The 18,448-nt window shown below is 38.0% G+C and overlaps 1 protein-coding gene across 4 annotated transcripts in view; it reads right to left on the bottom strand.

The window, feature by feature from the left end:
* Positions 1 to 18,448, bottom strand: part of EML5 (EMAP like 5) — a 206,559-nt gene that overhangs the window by 13,524 nt on the left and 174,587 nt on the right. For 2 of the 4 annotated variants that reach the window (XM_021674953.2, XM_021674952.2), the window contains 6 exons: positions 16,187 to 16,265; positions 14,642 to 14,771; positions 13,380 to 13,478; positions 8,749 to 8,769; positions 2,127 to 2,300; positions 1,311 to 1,519 (listed from right to left, as the gene is read on the bottom strand). In XM_021674953.2, coding sequence (XP_021530628.2) covers positions 1,311 to 1,519; positions 2,127 to 2,300; positions 8,749 to 8,769; positions 13,380 to 13,478; positions 14,642 to 14,771; positions 16,187 to 16,265 — 712 coding nt within the window. Of the gene's footprint in view, positions 1 to 1,310; positions 1,520 to 2,126; positions 2,301 to 8,748; positions 8,770 to 13,379; positions 13,479 to 14,641; positions 14,772 to 16,186; positions 16,266 to 18,448 lie in introns of those variants that run through there. The other 2 variants (XM_021674954.2, XM_064375122.1) reach the window with 2 other exon arrangements.

The raw sequence follows: 18,448 nt of genomic DNA on the forward strand, positions 1-18,448 counted from the left end.
AAAATTCTAACTTTTCCTGCAAGTATTGCATACCCACATAAACACTTCAATTAAAAGATCCACTTAGTTTTTTGATGCACCAAAGGATTTATACAGACTAGCAAATGCAGGATATTAAAGGAAAGAGATGTGGACTGGAAGCCACAGGCCCAGATGAGATGGAATGAAGTGAGGGGAGAGCAGGGCTTCTGAGCACACTGCTGTCAGGGCCAGGAATTGTGCTATTTCCTTCTATCTCTCTACCTCTTTCAAGACACTGGCCCAAAGCGCTTCCGGCTATATGATAAGCAATGTGTTAAATGATAAAAAGCAAAGGAAATCCTAAACCCAAGTACCAGCTTAAGTCATTTGAAAATCACGTTTCTTGGTTTACCTTTCTTTTACTCTAATTTTTAGAACCATGTAGAACTATGAGGAAGACAGAAATTTTAGAATATTTAGGGTGACAATTACAAGATTAAAGAATGCATTTGAGTATGACAGGAGTCCAAGAAATCAAATGTTCATCATAATCCTTATTACGGTGGCTCACGCTTATAATCCCAACACTTTGGGAGGCCAAGGTGGGAGGATCACATGAGCTTAGGAGCTTGAGACCAGCCTAAGCAACATACACCCCTGTCTCTACTAAAAATGAAAAACAATTAGGCCAGGCCCGGTAGCTCATGCCTATAATCCCAGCACTTTGGGAGGCCAAGGCAGGTGGATCACCTGAGGTCAGGACTTCAAGACCGGTCTGGCCAATGTGGTGAAACCCCATCTCTACTAAAAATACAAAAAATTAGCTGGGTGTGGTGGCGCATGCCTGTAATCTCAGCTGGGGAGGCTGAGGTAGGAGAATTGTTTGAACCTGGGAGGCAGAGGTTGCAGTGAGCTGAGATCATACCACTGCACTCCAGTCTGGGCAACAAGAGTGAAACTCTGTCTCAAAAAATAAATAAAATAAAAATAAAAAATAGCCAAGCATGGTAGTACCCGCCCTCTAGTCCCAGCTACTTAGGGAGGCTGCGGATTACTTGAACCTGGGAGATGGAGGCTACAGTGAGGTATAATCGTGCCACTGAACCCCAGCCCAGGCGACAGAGTGAGACTTTGTTTCAAAAAAAAAAAAAAATCCTTTTTCCCTCTCATTAACATTCTTTTCACTCCCTAATTTCTAGATTTTTGAAAGATGAAATATATGCTTGACCAGGACATGTAATGATTAGCAGATCACAGTGCCATATCAACAACATTAATGTGGCTGATGATCTAAGGCAAGAGAATGTAAAGTAGTCAAAGTCACATCACATGCATTTTAAGAGACATACTGCACCAAAAGCAATAGCAAGCATGGTCTGCATCCGGGCATCTTCCAGTGTGCTCAGTAGCCCTTTTTTGCTAAGAAGAGCCCTTCCTGCCAGGGTCCAGAACTTCACATGTTTTACTCCCACTGAGACAAACTGGGTATCTGAATCTGGTCGGAATTCTGCCACAAAAATACGTTGATTGTGACCAGCTCTGCTGGCAATTTTGGCACCTGATAAGATACAACAAAATTATCTAGGTTATTATAAGAACTAAGCTAATCAACAGTTAGCATCAAATAAATATGTAAAATACGCAATTAAAAGACTCAGAAGAGAGGCCAGTGGCCCCTGCTGTACTACCTCACAATATGTGATTTACAGTTATTTGTTATTGAGTCCTTTTCACTTATTTTCACTCCATTAACTTTTCTTTATATAACTTAAACGTTTTGTCTAAAGCATGGTAGGTAGTATTATCCTGCTGATCTGCCATTATCATTAGAAATATATATAATTTTCATTGATAAGATTCTCCAAAACCAATCAAATCATTAATAAGAAACAAATACATAGTTTCTTGCTTAAAGGAAATAGCAGTGAATCATTTGTAATACTAATAATGGTTTCATTGATTTATCTGTTTTGTGAGGTTACAGATCCACTGGGCTTTTAAAGTGAAATATATCTACAGTACCACTAACAGTGTACAGTGTATTGAGTAGGGCTACATCAAATAATTGTTTCAACCACAAACTTTAAGACAAATATTAAATACAGAATTCCTACTACCCTTGTATTCTTGTTTTTTAAAAAATCAGACATACAAAAGAATCCTACCTTCCTGCCATCTCCAAATTGTAATAGTATGTTCTGGGTCTAGTCCCACAGACAGCAATAGTTTGCCAGTAGCACTGAAGCTGACTGAACACACTCCCTTTGAATGGTAGCATCTTAGGATAGATAAAGTCTGCTTGTTCATTGCATCCCAGATGTGAATTGAAGGAGCTGTAGCTAAAGAAAGATAAAATCAAAAAGTTGTAATCGACCTGTTATAAATGTTTCTGTTTCTAAAGCTGATGCATACTCATCTCTGAAACATGGACAAATATGTGCCAAACAAAAACTGTACTAACAAAGAACAGCTCAAAACTAAGACTAAATTTAAAAAAGGACAGGAATGTTTTGGGGGTAGGGAGGAAAGAAAAGGAAAAAATATAGAACACGTCTTCAGGCTATATTCCAAATTGGAAAAACAGCATTTAGACAAGCAAATCAGGCAATCTCAACTTTAAAGGATTAAAAACAAATGAATGTTTTATGTATACTTTTAATCTTTATACAATTATATGGAGAATTATACAAATATTACACAATAAATATTAAACACCGAGTATATATTCAGTACTGATGTTACCTGAAAGAGAAATGAAAAGCAGACACAAATTGAGAAAGGCAGTAGATAGGAAACCACCTGAATAGATCGCAAAAGAAATTTTCAACCATACAGACAGACATCTGGTAAAAACTAATTTCACTTCACTTTATAAGACATTTATTTAAAAAGCAGGATTTCATGAGAAACATAAAACTGCTAATCTTTAAAAAAATGTGTTTAGTATTAATTAATCTTGTGTAGCTTGTTTCTGCTGTTTAAAAAGTTATCCCAGTTTTCCATATTTTCTAAATTTAAAAAAACATAGCTTTATTTTTTTTTATGAACTGTACCCTATAAAAAATGGATAGGTCAATTCAGCAGTTAATTCAATCTCAGAACATAAGTACTTTTAATGAAGCAATCAAAATACTAAAGTGTATCTGTTTCAAATTATAAATGTTATAAATGTTTTGAAAATAGAGAAACATTAAATAAGACAAGCTGCGTTAAATCATTCAATGCAGAAATAAATGCTGGTCCCTAAAGAAAATATTCTGATAAATTTAGATTAGATTTTATACCATCTGCTATTTGTAGTAGACAATGATAAGTTAAATCTGACAGTTCTTCAAAGCAGTTAAAATATATTAAACCAGAGACTTAAATTTGAGTATCATGAAGTAGAAACTGTTCAAAGATTTATGCAACTGTAAAATATCAAAACTACATGGAAATATACACAGAAGTTTATCATATAATAGGTTATTTATATTTGTAAAATGTATGACAATAATGTAAGTATTGGACTAAAATTAAAATATTCTTCATTTATTAAAAGTCAGTACCCCCAAGGCACAGGTAAACTTAACCTCAATAAAGAATGTTAGGTGGCTTAAATTTAAAATGTAAATATATACTAGTAGATCACTCTATAAATTTTGTCAGTGATAAATATTTTTATATTTACAAAAAGCACCTCTGGGCAATTCATATGTTATATTTGCCAAATCGTGATGAGGTAGACAATAGATTTTCAAGAAATATCACTAATTTTTGCCTCCAAATTTTTTTTTTTTTTTGAGATGGAGTTTCACTGTTTCGCCCAGGCTGCAGTGCAGTGGCTCGATCTCAGCTCACTGCAACCTCCGCCTTCCGGTTTCAAGCGACTCTTCTGCCTCAGCCTCCCAAGTAGCTGAAATTACAGGCACCCGCCCCCATGCCCAGCTAATTTTTGTATTTTTAGTAGAGAGAGGGTTTCACCATGTTGGCCAGGCTGGTCTCGAATGTCTGACCTTGTGATCCACCTGCCTTGGCTTCCCAAAATGCTGGGATTACAGGTGTGAGTCACCATGCCTGGCCTTGCTGCCAAATTTAGTGTACCACAAGTTTCAAAGTTTTATTTATCTAAAATTTAAACAGCAAGTAATCTTAAATTACTAAGCTTGTCATATTTTTATAAAAAATTAAAGGAGATAGCAAAAAGCTGAAAGCAGAATTTATGTTTTAAAACCTACAGGTATGTGAGGTAATGGAATTGCCACATACTTAAAGTATTCTAAACTTCATCAGTAACAGTATTTAACATTAATGAAAATTTTCAGGACCTTTCGAAGTTACTAAAGAAAGATAAAACTATGTTCATTAGGTATATTATATTTTCTATCATCTGGAAACGGTCATTCCTGATGCTTGAGTAACACAGATACAACTCTTATTCCTCCTGTTCCAGGAGGACATGAGGTATTAAGTACCTATCATGGCAGGCATGTTACTGGGGACATGTCATATTTTCTAATGCCTATCTTCTAGGTAGGTATGTTTTTTTCCTGAATTCAGGCTCAGAGAGGATAACTGAATTGCCCTAACATAACTCAAGGCTGGGAGAGGCAGCACAGGTATACTGTTCTCAGTATTCAGGTTCCATTCTTGCTCTTTCCCCCTATCTAGTTCCCTCCAGAAAATCAATCCCACTAACTTTTCACTACCATTTTTGACTCTTTGTTTCCTGTATAGAGATGCCATAAGTGTCTAAATTGTGAATTGGGTCTTACAAGAATCAAAGTTTTAAAGGATATTCTTTATCCCCTAGTTTGCCTCTGATGCAATATAATAAAAACTGTATTTTAAAAGAAAAATTTAACATGGGCCATTAGGTATGCCAATTGTATTTTGCCCTTTAGTCTCTGTAGTGAGTAACTTCTTACTGCATACTCAGCATCCATTACATCCTTTCTTCCTACCAAGGCTCCAATTTTATTCAGGAATCTACTCCCTCCTAGAGTGTAAATGATTCACTTACAAACTGCATGCTCAACTAATAAGTCTGAGCTCACTGTGATAATACTGCCTCCACTCCCAACCCAGACCTGAGTGATTAGTTTAATAACCCAGATTTAAACCAATCAGCACATGGTATTCTCCTAATATCTTCTTAGTATGAGGTTTGCTTTGTGTCCTAGAATGACTCAGTCAGGCTAAAAGGAAGGATTTTTAGGTCACGGTTCTGAAAAGGACTTTTTTTCCTTCTTTCCCACTGGATAACAGCAAGGAAGCATGTAACTCCAATTGCTGCTGCAGCCATTTTCATGTCCACAAATACAACCAGCCTTATGGGCAAAGCCAATACTGTGAATAGCAGAGCAGAAGAGCTGGAAAGTCCCTGGGTTCTGGATGATATCGTGAAGCTCCTGAGGCAGCACACTCAGGAGACTACCCTCCTTCTTCATTCTTGTGTGCTAATGCATTTTCTTCTCCTCTGCTGTAAGATGCATAGACACCCACTAAAGTTATTTGTGGGCAACTGCCTGTCACTACAAATAGTAACCAAGACCAGAGGGTGAGCTTTCTCTGCTTAATTGCCTTAAGGATCAAAAATATCAAATTCTAAGGTCTTAGGAGGGCTGAAATTATTTTGTCAGAGACAAAAGATATTCCCTTAGTGTCCACTGAAAACACAACTGATGTGTTCAATGATAATTATACCATAGATTTCTTCTTTTTGAGACAAGTTCATCCAGGCTGGAGTGCCACGGTGGAATCAAGACTCACTGCAGCCTCGAACTCTGGGGCTCAACTAATCCACCTATCTCAGCCTCCTGAGTAGCTGGATCTACAGGCACATGCTACTACACCCGGCTAAGTTTTGTATTTTTTTTTTGGAGAAACGAGATTTCCTATATTGCCTAGGTTGGTCTTGAACTCCTAAGTTCAAGCAGTCTGCCCACTTCAGCCTCCCAAAGTGCTAGGACTGCCGGGTGTGGTGACTCATGCCTATAATCCCAGCATTTTGGGAGGCTAAGGCAGGTATATAACCTGAGGTCAGGAGTTTGAGACCAGCCTAGCCAACATGGTGAAACCCCATCTCTACTAAAAATACAAAAAATTAGTGGGTCATGGTGGTGGGCACCTGTAATCCCAGCTACTCAGGAGGCTGAGGCAGGAGAATTGCTTGAACCTGGGAGGTGGCAGCTGCAGTGAGCTGAGACTGCGCCATTGCACTCCAGCCTGGGCAACCAGAGTGAAACTCCATCTAAAAAAAAAAAAAAGACAAACCAAAGTGCTATGATTATGGGTGTGAGCTACTGCACTCAGCTCATATCTCTTCTAATGTATTTATTCTCCCGCATTCCAAAGTGACAATTTAAAAACTTTATCCTTGTCCCATTCCCTACCACCTCACTCTCAGCTGATGATACAGGGAAAATGGAAGTCATTAGACAGGACTTCCTTATTTTCCCATCCCCAAATCTACCAGTCTTCTTATATTTGTACAAGAAAGAATGTTGAATAAATTTCGCTCCTTATATCTGTGGATAATTTCTTCCTGCCAAACTGATTTATCTCAGAGTATTCCTCATCTCATTTAGCTCACTGATCAAACAAAAAATTAACAACTGGCCTTGATTCCTCACTTTGTTATACCCCCGTATGGCTTTCCTTCCAGAATACATCCCATATTTGTCCAGTTCTCTCCACATTCACTCCTGCCACCCCAATTTAACTGTTTTTTTGCTTGGACTATGGTAACAGCCCCCTAATTTTCCAATTTGCTCTCTTCCCCCTCTACATTCTCTATAATAATGTAGTGATAGTGGTTTTCTCAAAGTATAAATTAGATCACATCACTCCCTTGTTTAAAATTCTCCAGTGACAGACTTTGCACTTAGTATGAATCCAAACTCTGCTCCCTGAGCTACAATATCCTGCATGAGCTGAGCACTATCACTCTCTACATTCATCTCAGAGGCCTTCCTCCAGTCACACTGACCTTCCAGTTTCTTGATCCAGCCTCAGGGCTTGCTCAGGAAAGATTTAATACAAGCAGGCCCAAGGTTACTGTTATCAGAAGGGCCTGCTTGCTGGGCTAGTGTTCTCCGTGTCGACAAAGCTCTTTTTACCCGAGGCGCTGAACACTTGCTTTCTTCAGGGAATTTGGTATTTTGGTAATTGAGGCTGGTCTTTATGCCTATGTAACCAGCCCCCAGTAAAAACTTTGGACTCAGACTTCAGTAGGCTTGCCTAGGTAGAAGCACCTCATGTCTGTTGCTGGATTTGACTGCTGGAGGAAGCAGCAGAGTTCTGTGTAACCCCTGGCACGAGGGTGTTAGGGAGACATAGAAACCCTGTGACTAGATGCTCCATATTCCACCTCATGTGTATTTTCCTTTTGCTGTTCACTGTATAAACTATAGCCTTAAGGACCTGAGTCCTATGATTTCTCCTAGTGAACTGCTAATGTGTGGGAGAAAACAAATACTTGGTTTTATTGCCATCATCTATTGTTTTCATCACATTTATTGCCCTCTCATCTCAAATCGTCACCGTTTTTTAGTTTTTCCTTTTTTCTTTTTTCTTGTAGATACAGGGTCTTACTGTTGCCCAGGCTGGACTTGAACTCCTGGCCTCAAGCACTCCTCCTGTCTCGGCCTCCCAAAGTGCTAGGATTACTGGTGTGAACCACCATACCCAACCTGTCATTTCATTTGATTACAATATAATCCATGATTCACTGTGCCTTAAAAGTGTGATATTCAAAGACTATTTTTGTTTTTTCGACCCTTGTTTTGACATGATAGAGATTTACTGGTTAAAAACCAAAATAAAATAACAAGAGATAACAGAAAGTGCTCAAAATCTGCGAATTATAATTGCGTTACTGGAACTTGCAGAGTACCAAAAAGCAGTACAAACAAATGAGTGTCATCTTTAGCCTCTGTAGCTGCTACTCACCTCTGCCATTGTAGCACAAAAGCTGCCACAGAACATATGTAACTTAATAAGCATGGGCAAGTCAAATAAAACTTTTACTTAAAGTGCTTAGAACAGTGCTGGGCACATGAAATAGGTCAAAATATGTTCTTTTTTACCATTATTACTATTTTTTAAATTTCTTAAAAAATTTTTGTAGAGACAGGGTCTATGTTGCTCAGGCTGGTCTTGAACTCCTGGGCTCAAGTGATCCTCAGACCTTGGCTTCCAAAGTGCTGGGATTACAAGTGTGAGACACCATGCTTGTCCCAAAAAACCATTACTATTACCACAGATTGAGTTCAGAATCATGACATTAAAATAATGTATTCTCAATTTTAAAAAATAATCCATGAGTTTTTTATAGAGTAACAAGATACTTGATGATATGGTTTGGATTTATGTCCCTGCCCAAACTGCACATTGAATTGTAACCCCCAGTGTTGGAGGAGGGGCCTGGGGGGAGGTGACTGGATCACAGGGGCAGATTTCCCCCTTGCTGTTCTTGTGAAAGTGATTTCTCCTGAGATCAGCTTGTTTAAATGTGTAGTATCTCCCCTTTCTCTCTCTTCCTTCTGCTTCAGCCATGTAGGACATACCTGCTTCCCTTTTGCCTTCCACCATGACTGTAAATTTCCTGAGGCCTCCCCAGCCATGTTTCCTGTACAGCCTGTGGAGCCATGAGCCAATTAAACATCTTTTCTTTGTAAATTACCCAGTTTCAGGTAGTTCTTTATAACAATGCAAGAACGGACTCATATACTTGAACTTAAGGTCAATTTGCACCATCATTACCAAACAATATAAATAAAGCAGAAAGTATTTAGTTTTACTTACCTGACATGTCTGCTGAATCACCTATAATGGAAAATAATTATCTATAAATAACATAAATATTAACAGTAAAACCTATAAAAACCCAAATATCAAAAGATATTAATTATAAATAAACTATTATATATAAAATTGGTTTTATTACATTTAATTGAGTAAACTGAGAAGGCACTCATTCCAGTTATACACATATTAACATTTTGTGTATGATCTTTCAATCCTCCTTTGGATAAAAACTTTGTTTTCTTTGCATTTAATGAGTTACATACATTTAATTATAACAACTTTTAGAATTATATTGGTATGATTTAAATTGATATTACCCTCATTTTGGTTAACAAAAATGTACTGCTAATAATAGACTCTCTGGAGTTTTAATGCATCTCTATCTCCAGGGAAAAAATTAGATCTAAACCTTCTGAGCTGGGAGACATGATAGCAGAGATTACTGTATAACTCAAGAAAGGAAAAAAGTTCTTCCTTTCAACTAAAGATTTTCCGTATGAGTACAAGTTTGCCAAGAAAGAAAATGTGAAAGCCTATGCTCATTATATTTGTGGTAGAAATACCTAATAACCAAACTTTTCAAAGTAGCAGTCTTCAGAGCAAGAAAGAAAGGAGTAAAAACTTAGAAATCCACTGAAGACAGGTGATTGTTTTTTGCTTTGGTAAAACTTTATATCCATATGAAATAATGATTTCAAAAACATATTGATAACATAGGACAATAGTGTCTTGACCTGGAACATGAGGAAAAACAGAATAAAGTACTTAACTCTGCTGAGCAGACCACATAGGAAATACCATTTTTAGTTATGAATATGCTCTATTAACAATCAAATGGTGAGAGGGCTTGGAACTATGCCACCTGAAGACTGGTTGAAAGACTGAGAGTGTTTGGTTTGGAGAGACCAGGTTTGTCTCTGAATATTAACATGGTCTGGGACAGAAGTACAAATGAAGGCTTAAATGTCATTGGCCAAAATATTTTAAAGCTATCCATCGAGGTAAAACTTTTCAAATGAAATATATTCTAGCCTCCTACCTTGATGAGTACACTCCTACAATGACTAGAAGGCGGATGCAATTCAGAACTCCTTGGAGTTTGGGTAACACGAGACAACCTGTCCCACTCTCTTCCATCCCACACCACAAAGAACCATGGAAGCTCATGTGTGGTTCTATGAATTGGATGTCTGTCTTCCACCCAAATTCATATACTGAAACCCTAATCTCCAGTGTGATGGTGTTAGGAGGTAGGGAGGTTATGAGGATGAAGCCCTCACAGTGAGATTAGTGTTCTTTTTTTTTTTTTTTTTTTTTTTGAGACGGAGTTTCGCTCGTTACCCAGGCTGGAGTGCAATGGCGCGATCTCGGCTCACCGCAACCTCCGCCTCCTGGGTTCAGGCAATTCTCCTGCCTCAGCCTCCTGAGTAGCTGGGATTACAGGCACGCGCCACCATGCCCAGCTAATTTTTTGTATTAGTAGAGACGGGGTTTCACCATGTTGACCAGGATGGTCTCGATCTCTTGACCTCGTGATCCACCCGCCTCGGCCTCCCAAAGTGCTGGGATTACAGGCTTGAGCCACCGCGCCCGGCCAGATTAGTGTTCTTATAAGAAGAGACAGGAGAAAGATAATCTTTTTCCACCATGTGGAGATATAATGAGAAGACCGCCATCTGCAAACCACAGAGAAGGCCCTCACCACAACCTGACCATGCTGGCACCCTGATTTTGGACTTCCAACCTCCAGAACTGAAAAATAACATTTCTGTTGTTTAGGCTACAAACTCTGTAATATCCGTCATGGCAGCTCAATTTTTCTTTTAAGACGTGGTTATCCCAGCTAGTACATTAAAGCTCCATCCACCCCTATACAATGAACAGCTTGGCCACCCCTCAAGAGTATGCACATTGGTTATACAGTTTGTCACTGGGAGGACAGATGCAGAGAAAAGGCTCATGTAGGCCCATTAGTAAGTTCAGGACCATCTGGTAGAGAATTCCATATACCCAAAGCATGGTCCAGTAGAGAAGTAGGCTCCCCCATGAAAAGCAATCCCTTGCTCTCATGTACAACTTGTTCCATGGAATGTAGTTGGAGGGTGTCCAAAGGAGACCTTTTAAAAGAGAAGAACTAGGCCGGGTGTGGTGGCTCATGCCTGTAATCCCAGCACTTTGAGGCCAAGGCGGGAGGACCACAAGATCATAAGATCGAGACCATCCTGACCAATACTGTGAAACCCTGTCTCCACTAAAAATACAAAAATTATAGACAGGCATGGTGGTGCGAGCCTATAGTTGCGGCTATTCAGGAGGCTGAGACAGGAGAATTGCTTGAACCTGGAAGGAAGAGGCTGCAGTGAGCCAAGATCTCACCACTGCACTCCAGCCTGGGTGACAGAGAGAGACTCTGTCTCAAAAAAATAATAAATAAATAAAAATAAATGAAAAAGAAGAACTAGGTAAGACTCAGGGAGAACATGCTAGCTATCTCCAAAGCTGGAAGATAATGTCACGGGAATGGGATTAGATGTTCTAGGCACCACATGAGGGCCAAAGATTAGTAATCACAGACAGATTTTTGTTCTATGTGAAGAATCATTTTATAACTAAGCTTTCCAGGAAAACATTTAACTACTTCATTAGGCATTAAGTGGCAGCTGGGTTCAAGCACCTTATAACAGAGAGGATAAAATGATATACTTGGCCCTAAAATTCCAAGATTCTAGCCAAGAAAAAGAAAAGTTTGAATGTAACTGGCTAAAACAGTACAAAATCAAACATTTCAATTCCTCTATGATCTATATGATTTTTAACAAAAGGAACAATAAACATTGTAAATGTTGTTTTATGCTTTGTGGGTATTAAACAAGCCTGACAGCAAAGTAACTAACAAAACAATTCTCTTTATGTGTGGAGAGAGAGACAGAGAAAAAAAAATCCTTCCTCACTCTTTAGTCTTCCCTTGAGTCTATCTTAATTAGTCTCCAGTAATTTTTTTTAATCTATTTTCTGGACGGGTACAAATGCTGCAAGGAATGGAGTTACATATATAATCTAAAATTTACCTCTGTACTGCCCAGAGTTTGACTTGGAAAGAAAGAGGAGGGATATCATTAACCATTTCATATTTCCTACAGTGTTGTCTTTCAAAATAAAGGGAAAGAAGGGGAGAAAACGGCCAAATTCCTAAAAGATTAATTTGTGACCATGGTATTTCTTAACTAAGAGTGAAAACCACAGCACTAAAATGATAAATAAAGTTGCCTAACAGAGGGAGAGCAAAGAAAAGAAAGGAGAAGCCAAAGTGGGAAATGAAAGAACCATACTTTCTAGAATTCTATTTGCAGAATATAAATTCCATTAATCCAGGGATTTTGCCTTTTTGTAAGTTGCCTGTATCCCCAGCATCTAAAATAATACCTTGCACATGGCAGGTGTTCAGTAAATTTGTTGAATAAATGAATTTACTCAATAAAAATTAACTAAACAGTAACTATGTACCAAGAGGCATTGAGCTAGGTACTTAGGTAACACAGTCTCTTCATTCCTCAAGGAGATGGGCCTTGTTCCTTGTGCAGAGTGAAAATAAGACTCCACTTTCAAAAAACTTAGCACGATGAGGCTAAGTTTTCAAAAAACAGAGGCTAGACCTTCATATTTATTTATATGCAAAGATTAGAATATTTTCTGTATAATGGGTAATATTCTATTTACTTTTAAAAGTAGAAAACTGTACAGAAAGAAAAAATACAGGAGTCTATGTGGCATAGCTTCAGAACCAGGCAACCCAGGCAACAAATTCCTGACTATCAATTTAGTACTTGCATGAAAAATAAAAATATTAAAAGTATAAATTATCTTAGTCAAGAAGAAAAGACAACTGGAAAGCTAGCTTAGCAATCAAGGCCCAATGAAATCCAACAAACTCAATGATTTCAATAAATTTTACAAACTTATTGAAGCTTATGAAACTTCTGCCATATTCATATTTAGTAATCACAAGTTGGCAGATATGTCCTAAACAGACCTGCTATCCTCTCATCAGTTTGACTGTAGAGTTATGGCCTTTGTTTAAGTTTTTCACAGAGGTAAAATAACAGAGGTATATTTCAAAACAGCTCAAAACAGCTGGTGAATTAGATCAATGGCAAAGAAAAGAAAAAGGCAGAAGGGATTTACCAACAGAAAACAGACTTGGGTCCTCTCTTCTTTCTAGCCTAAACCCCTGCTGAAGCAGTGTTCCACCCCACCCAGTCTAGTTATTTCTTAGCTGCCCTTATTTGCTACTTCCTCTTCAAACTCTTCTTTTTTGCTTTATATGCTACTGAATATGAATATATGCTGACCAGAAATTCCTGCTAAAGGACTAAATCCAACTATTTCAACTACCATACAATAGTTTACTTTAAATTCTGGATTGTCAAGACCAACTCAGATAATCAGAGTGAGTGACAGAAAGGTACCTGGAAGCAAATAATATGCTATAATTGGGTAGTGCTTTACGTATACATAGATTTTGAACAATCAATAAACATATTATATTTTGATTTTTTTTCTTGGATATTGAATTTCTTTGAACAAAACAAATGCTTCAAATTGTTTCTTTTTAAAATATAGAAACATACCTACTTGGCCAGTTGCCACTATGTTGATAAATTTGGGGTGCTGATTTACAGTGAGGCACAGAATGTCATCATTATGTTCCTGATAAAAACTCTGAGAACCTACAAAAAAAAAGAATTTGAGAATTAAGTTTGAAAACTTTAAGATGTAACAGCCAAATGCACTTACCCAGAACAATAAACTACCCTTTATCTTATTTGCTTATTTAAAATATTATGTTTGAGTGCTTACTATGTATACAGCATCATAAGGATAGAAAATTGATTCAGAATTCTTTAATGGTATAGACCAGTAAAAGGGATAAACAATACAGTACAAGGCTGAATGTTCCAAGTGTCACAAGAGAGTTGGGATCAAAATGCTAAGGGAATTCAAAGCAGAAAAGATTAATCTCATCATGGGAATATGGTACTCCTGGACCGACCCAGACAGGTTTTACAAATGTAAAAGTCAGTGGGGAAGGGCATTCTAGACAGAGGAACACTTTAAGCAAAGGCATAAATGCAGGAAAGTGTTGTGTATGCATATAAATGGCTCATTTGGCTGAAGTGTAGGGTCATGAAGAAGAAAGATGAGTAACATGGTTGGAAAGGCAGCTTGGGACTAGAGTTAGGGAGGATTTTGAATGCCAGCCCATGATCCTTCTGTTTTGGTTGCTCAAAGAAAAAGATTCACCAGGGTCACACAGAAACCAGTAGTAATTTTCCATTTAATAATTTGGGCCATATTGAGTCATATTATATATTTGTTCTGAAGTCAGTGGGGGAGGAACTGAAATCTGCTTTTGTTTATTTTTGAGACAGTCTCACTCCGTTGCCCAGGGTGGAGTGCAGTGGCGCGATCTTGGCTTATTGCAACCTCCACTTCCCCAGTTCAAGCGATTCTCATGCCTCACCCTCCCAAGTGGCTTGGATTACAGGTGTATGCCATCATGCCTAGCTAATTTTTTGTATTTTTAGTAGATATGGGGTTTTGCTGTGTTGGCCAGGCTGGTCTCAAACTCCTGGCCTCAAGTGATCTGCCCATCTCAGCCTCCCAAAATGCTGGGATTACAGACATGAGCCACCATGCCCAGAAGGAACTGAAGTTTTTTGATCAAAGAAGTGTAATGTGATTCATCTGGTAGTAGCAACAAGGTACAAGCAACCTTGTAAGACTGCGACAGCAGTTCGTGCAGAAGGGAATAAAGATAGATTTGTGCAAGTAAAATGAAGAGGTGGAAAATGAGTTCAGAGCAGTTAGTTGGAGAATCAGTGTTTCCTACCTGTAGCAACATTGTGCAGAATTCCAATGGATGCAGTGTGATAAATTATATCATCTCCATCATTTAAGTAGTGAACATTATTCCTACAGTCTCTGCCTCGATAACCAAAAACAAGCTCCAACACAAGGTCCTATAATGATAATAATAATAAAACCATTATATTCTTTATCATGTCTAAATGTTCACCATTGTTTCCCGTATACATAATGCTAGTGTTTGGAGTCAAAACGGAGTATGCATTTTTAATATTTTACAAACTTCATATACACAATTAAGCTAGTCATACTTCTTTATATAACCTGTTTTGGGCGGCTTAAACATATATTCTATACTGTTCTACATAAAGTCATAAAAAGGAAAATGGAATCACAAGGTAGTCTGATTCCAAGAACTTTAGTTCTTAAGATTTCACAAACATTGAGGTACAGTTGACCCTCCATATCCAAGAATTCAACCAATTTCAGAGAGAAAATATTTGGGAGAAAAAATAAAAAATAAAATATTATTTAAAAAACTATAACATTTTTATACAGAAACTATAAATATTTATACAGCATTTACATTGTATTAGGTATTATAAGTAATCTACAGATGGTTTAGAATATACAGGAGGATGTGCATAGGTTATATGCAAATTACTATGCCATTTTATATAAGGCACTTGAGCACCTGTGGATTTTGGCATCCCCAGGGGGAATCTATCTCCAAATCTGTTTTTTTTTTCTTTTGTGCTCAAAAGAAAAAAAATTTTATGCTCATTGTTAATCAAAATATCTGATCTACCTACATGATTCAGGATAAATTACGTCCAAGTCACATACTTTGAAGAATCCAAACAGTACATTCATCACTGGTGGACAAATACTAAGTATACTGTCTCTGACAATTCATGCTAAAGTTCTGGCAGATAATTCTGCAACTGAAAAGTATATTTCATTGACCTTGTAGAACTAGGTTGGGGAAGGAGCTACAGCAATCAGCATTGCACAGCTTTACACTTTGTTTGTTTGATTTAGCAGAGTTTGCTTGTTTGTTGCTGATACTGGTATTATGAAATGCCTGGAAAGTCTTCCTTCTTCCTCAATTATTATGGAAGGTTACTTTGGTTGAAAGCAGAGACTGAAGGAGAAATAGCATTCATGAACCCTATACAGTGAATATATCACATAGGGTCAAAATTTCTGATTCGGTATAAGTATTTAATCTTTAATTTACAAATTGAAGCCACTAAGTATTAGATACTGCCAAGGTGTCTGTGCTTCTGTAAGCAAAAGATCATTCACACATATTTAGCTTTAGGAGTTCTCTGAGATACAGTTCAATTAGGGCATTATTCACAGAAAAGTAAAAAGAAGACTAATTTAAAAAATTAAGAGAAACAGAGAATATCAATCCAAAACTCAGATTTAGTTAAGAATTAAGTCAAAAAAAAAAAAGAGTACTCAATATACTAATTTTCATGAAAACTAATGACAAGACTTGGGTGTTTTATAAAAAGGAACTCTGGATACATTTCAGTGACACTGGAGAGTGAGTTTTCCTTACCTCTATAGGTCTCTTTTTCTTGCCTACATTATTCGTCTGGAGTTTCTCTGGCTGTGGTGGGGCCCTGCTCACCGGGGGCCTGCAACAGAGAAGTGGGAAGGAGGAAAGGCATGCAGCACTCAGTGCCTTCACTGACTCTCTTACACCATCCCTCCCAGAGAAGTGTCTGTCACACTTTCCCAAAGATGACCTCATTCTGTGGTCCACTAGACTGCCTTCTACATCTTGAGAGATTCTAAAGTGAGAAGGTAGAAAGAAAATATTAGAACTTCTATTCATTTTATTTTATGCTATTTTGAGATGGAGTCTCACTCTGTTGCCCATACTGGAGTGCAGTGGCATGATCTTGGCTCAATGCAACCTCCACTTCCTGGGTTCAAGCGATTCTCTTGCCTCAGCCTCCTAAGTAGTTGGGATTACAGGTGTGCACCACCACACCCAGCTAATTTTTGTATCTTTTTTAGTAGCGGTTTCGTCATGTTGGCCAGGCTGGTCTTGAACTCCTGACCTCAGGTGATCCACCCACCTCAGTCTCCCAAAGTGCTGAGATTACAGAATCAGGAGTGAGCCACTGCACCCAGCCTCTTCTCTTCTTTTTTTTTTTTTTTTTTATAGACCAAGTTTCACTCTGTCACCCAGCCTGGAGTGTATTGGCACGATCTCAGCTCACTGCAACCTCTGCCCCCGGGTTCAAGCAATTGTTGTGCCTCAGCCTCCCCAGTAGCTGGAACTACAGGCATGTACCACCAAGCCTGGCTAATTTTTGTATTTTTAGTAGAGATGGGGTTTCACCATGTTGGCCAAGCTGGTCTGGAACTCCTGGCCTCAAGAGATCCACCTGCCTCAGCCTCCCAAAGTGCTGGGATTACAGCTATGAGCCACCACACCCAGTCTTACTTTTGATTTCTTTAGTGTACATGTCATAACGTAAATAACATAACAGCATAAGAGTAGATTGTTTATAAACAAATGTGAAAATGTTAATTTAATATACTCAAATATTTCTTGATGAGTGCATTATTGACAAATCCTGGATTACTGCTCTAAACTTTCTAACAGAGTATCTTCACATGGCAGGTATTCAATACATCCTTCTTGAAAGTGAATTTTCATAATATTTCTTTTTTCTTCTTCTTCTTTTTTTTTTTTTTTTTGAGATGGAGTTTTGCTCTTGTTGCCCAGGCTGGAGTGCAATGGCACGATCTCAGCTCACTGCAACCCCTGCCTCCTGGGTTCAAGCGATTCTCCTTGAGCAGGCATGTGCCACCATGCCCAGCTAATTTTGTATTTTTAGTAGAGGCAGGGTTTCTCCATGTTGGTCAGGCTGGTCTCAAACTCCCGACCTCAGGTGATCCGCCTGCCTTGGCCTCTCGAAGTGCTGGGATTACAGGCATGAACCACTACACCCAGTCAATTTTCATAATAGTTCTATGAATGTTCCATACTGTTAGCAACATAAATCACATTTGTGGTTCAAATTTGTACTCATCTGTTTCTCCATGTCCTTTACCTTCTCTACCTGCTGAAGTCCCTAGTACTGGTTAATGGCATTGCCATCAGATGGTTACTCAAGGAAGACATTTTATAGTCACAAAGCATTGTAAACCATATAACATGCTGTAAAATGAAATTACTATTATTATTGCTTCCAACTCTCTTATTCTCACTATTTACTAAAAATTTATCAACTTTACACAGTAGCTCTCAAATCTCAAATCTAGCCCCTCTTCTCTGTTCAGGATCTATTTATAATGTGTCATGTCGCAACAGGTGTATTGAGTTCACATTCTGAATTATTTAAATGTAGAATTTCTTCTCTAGAACCTTTAATTTTTTAAAAAATGAAATTTAGTTTATTTTTACCTCAGCCATTATTCAAATATTGAATAACCTGAACACTGAATTTAAATTAATCATGCACCAACCCCTTTCCAAATTTTAAGTTAATATTCAATTTGTAACACCTAAATCAGGAAATGATACAAAAATTAACTTTCCCATGTAAAAGACTCCAACATTTAGGAACAAGTTTCATAAAATTAAAGGCATAAAATATACTTGCATTTTCAAAATGGTTGTCAAGTTATACATCAATAAAAAGCAAATGTGTTATATCTTAAACATTCAATAGGGATTGGCCAGGCGCAGTGGGTCACACCTGTAATCCCAGCACTTTGGGAGGCCAAGGTGGGTGTATCACAAGGGCAAGAGGGCGAGACCTGGACAATATGGTGAAACATCATCTCTACTAAAAATAGAAAA

The sequence above is a fragment of the Aotus nancymaae genome, unplaced genomic scaffold, assembly GCF_030222135.1.
Source record: "Aotus nancymaae isolate 86718 unplaced genomic scaffold, 86718_ANA_hifiasm-v0.15.2.pri h1tg000011l, whole genome shotgun sequence".
NCBI lineage: Eukaryota > Metazoa > Chordata > Mammalia > Primates > Aotidae > Aotus > Aotus nancymaae.